At 41.8% G+C, this 1,473-nt stretch overlaps 1 protein-coding gene and 1 non-coding gene across 2 annotated transcripts; both read left to right on the forward strand.

Annotated features, from left to right (window-relative positions):
• Window positions 1–179: 179 nt before the first annotated feature.
• Window positions 180–1,468, forward strand: LOC121964802 (heat shock cognate 70 kDa protein-like; the record flags this gene model as incomplete). The annotated part of the gene is made up of 4 exons (XM_042514990.1): window positions 180–411; window positions 793–998; window positions 1,091–1,243; window positions 1,361–1,468. Coding segments are annotated over exons 1-4 (672 nt in total), but the record flags the coding sequence as incomplete, so codon positions are not given.
• Window positions 626–718, forward strand: LOC121964803. Its single transcript, XR_006107413.1, has one exon. It is a non-coding gene; the product is annotated as a small nucleolar RNA SNORD14 (small nucleolar RNA).
• Window positions 1,469–1,473: the final 5 nt, after the last annotated feature.

Below are 1,473 nucleotides of genomic sequence, written 5' to 3' on the forward strand. Positions count from 1 at the left end.
AAAAAAATGTAATTGATAATTATTGACAGATTAACAAAATAACTGTAAGTTGCAGTCTTAGTCTACAGCTCCTTCGTATTGATGTTGCAGCTTGTATTAGTACTTCAGTGTCACTGGCTGAAATGGTTTAGGCTGACACAAGCTCTAATCTGTAAAATCACACAGAATCAACAAATTAACAATTTAACTTTATTTTTATAGGAAACATGTCTAAGGGACCAGCAGTCGGTATCGATCTCGGGACCACCTACTCCTGTGTTGGTGTGTTCCAGCATGGCAAAGTTGAAATCATCGCCAACGACCAGGGCAACAGGACCACACCCAGCTATGTGGCATTCACAGATTCTGAGAGGCTGATCGGCGATGCAGCCAAGAACCAGGTTGCCATGAACCCCACCAACACAGTTTTTGGTAAGAATAAGTTTTTGGTATTAAATAGTGATATGGTGCGCTTCTGTCATTCTTGTCTCACTCGCCCGTTGAAAAGTGGCAACATGTTACAAGTTAGTTTCTTCAAATGTCTACCTGATTTAAAGAGACTTGCGCCTCTCAGTTTTAACTCCTATGAACATGAGACAGGAATGATAGAAAGTTATGATTTAAATTATGCTAGGATTGCCTTTCCTCACTATGATGACGATTTTCCTGCCATTCGTAGTTTCCACCAGAGGTTGAAAGACCAAAGATGGCAATAATCCTTCCTTGGATGTCTGAGTGATCTTCCTTAACAGAAACAGAAGCCTGCATGAAAGCAGATTTGTTTTGAATTTTGGAAAAACTTTCTCTTTGCAGATGCCAAACGACTGATTGGGCGCAGGTTTGACGATGGAGTTGTGCAGTCAGACATGAAGCACTGGCCATTTAATGTCATCAATGACAACACTCGCCCCAAAGTTCAAGTTGAGTACAAAGGCGAGTCAAAGTCCTTCTACCCAGAGGAGATCTCGTCTATGGTGCTGACAAAGATGAAGGAGATCGCCGAAGCCTACCTCGGAAAAGTATGTGATTTAGCAAAGCTCATTACAAAAACTGCAAGCTTTGTTATAAATTTTGCTAATGTTTGTCTTTTTGTCCTTTTGTCCTTTTTAAGACTGTCAACAATGCTGTAATCACAGTACCCGCCTACTTCAATGACTCCCAGCGCCAGGCCACAAAGGATGCTGGCACGATCTCTGGCCTCAATGTTCTGCGTATCATCAATGAACCAACCGCTGCTGCCATTGCATATGGGTTGGACAAGAAGGTAGAAAACTTGCAACAATTCTAATTATACATGAATGATGTCCACTGTGTATGACTAAAAGGAGAGTCCATCATAATTGAGTAGCTTTCAAAAAAGTTAAAAGTTACTTAATTTCAGGTTGGGTCTGAGAGGAACGTCCTCATCTTTGATCTTGGTGGCGGCACCTTTGATGTGTCCATCTTGACCATCGAGGATGGCATCTTTGAGGTAAAGTCCACAGCTGGAGACAC

Source organism: Plectropomus leopardus, unplaced genomic scaffold (genome assembly GCF_008729295.1).
Source record: "Plectropomus leopardus isolate mb unplaced genomic scaffold, YSFRI_Pleo_2.0 unplaced_scaffold17245, whole genome shotgun sequence".
Lineage (NCBI taxonomy): Eukaryota > Metazoa > Chordata > Actinopteri > Perciformes > Serranidae > Plectropomus > Plectropomus leopardus.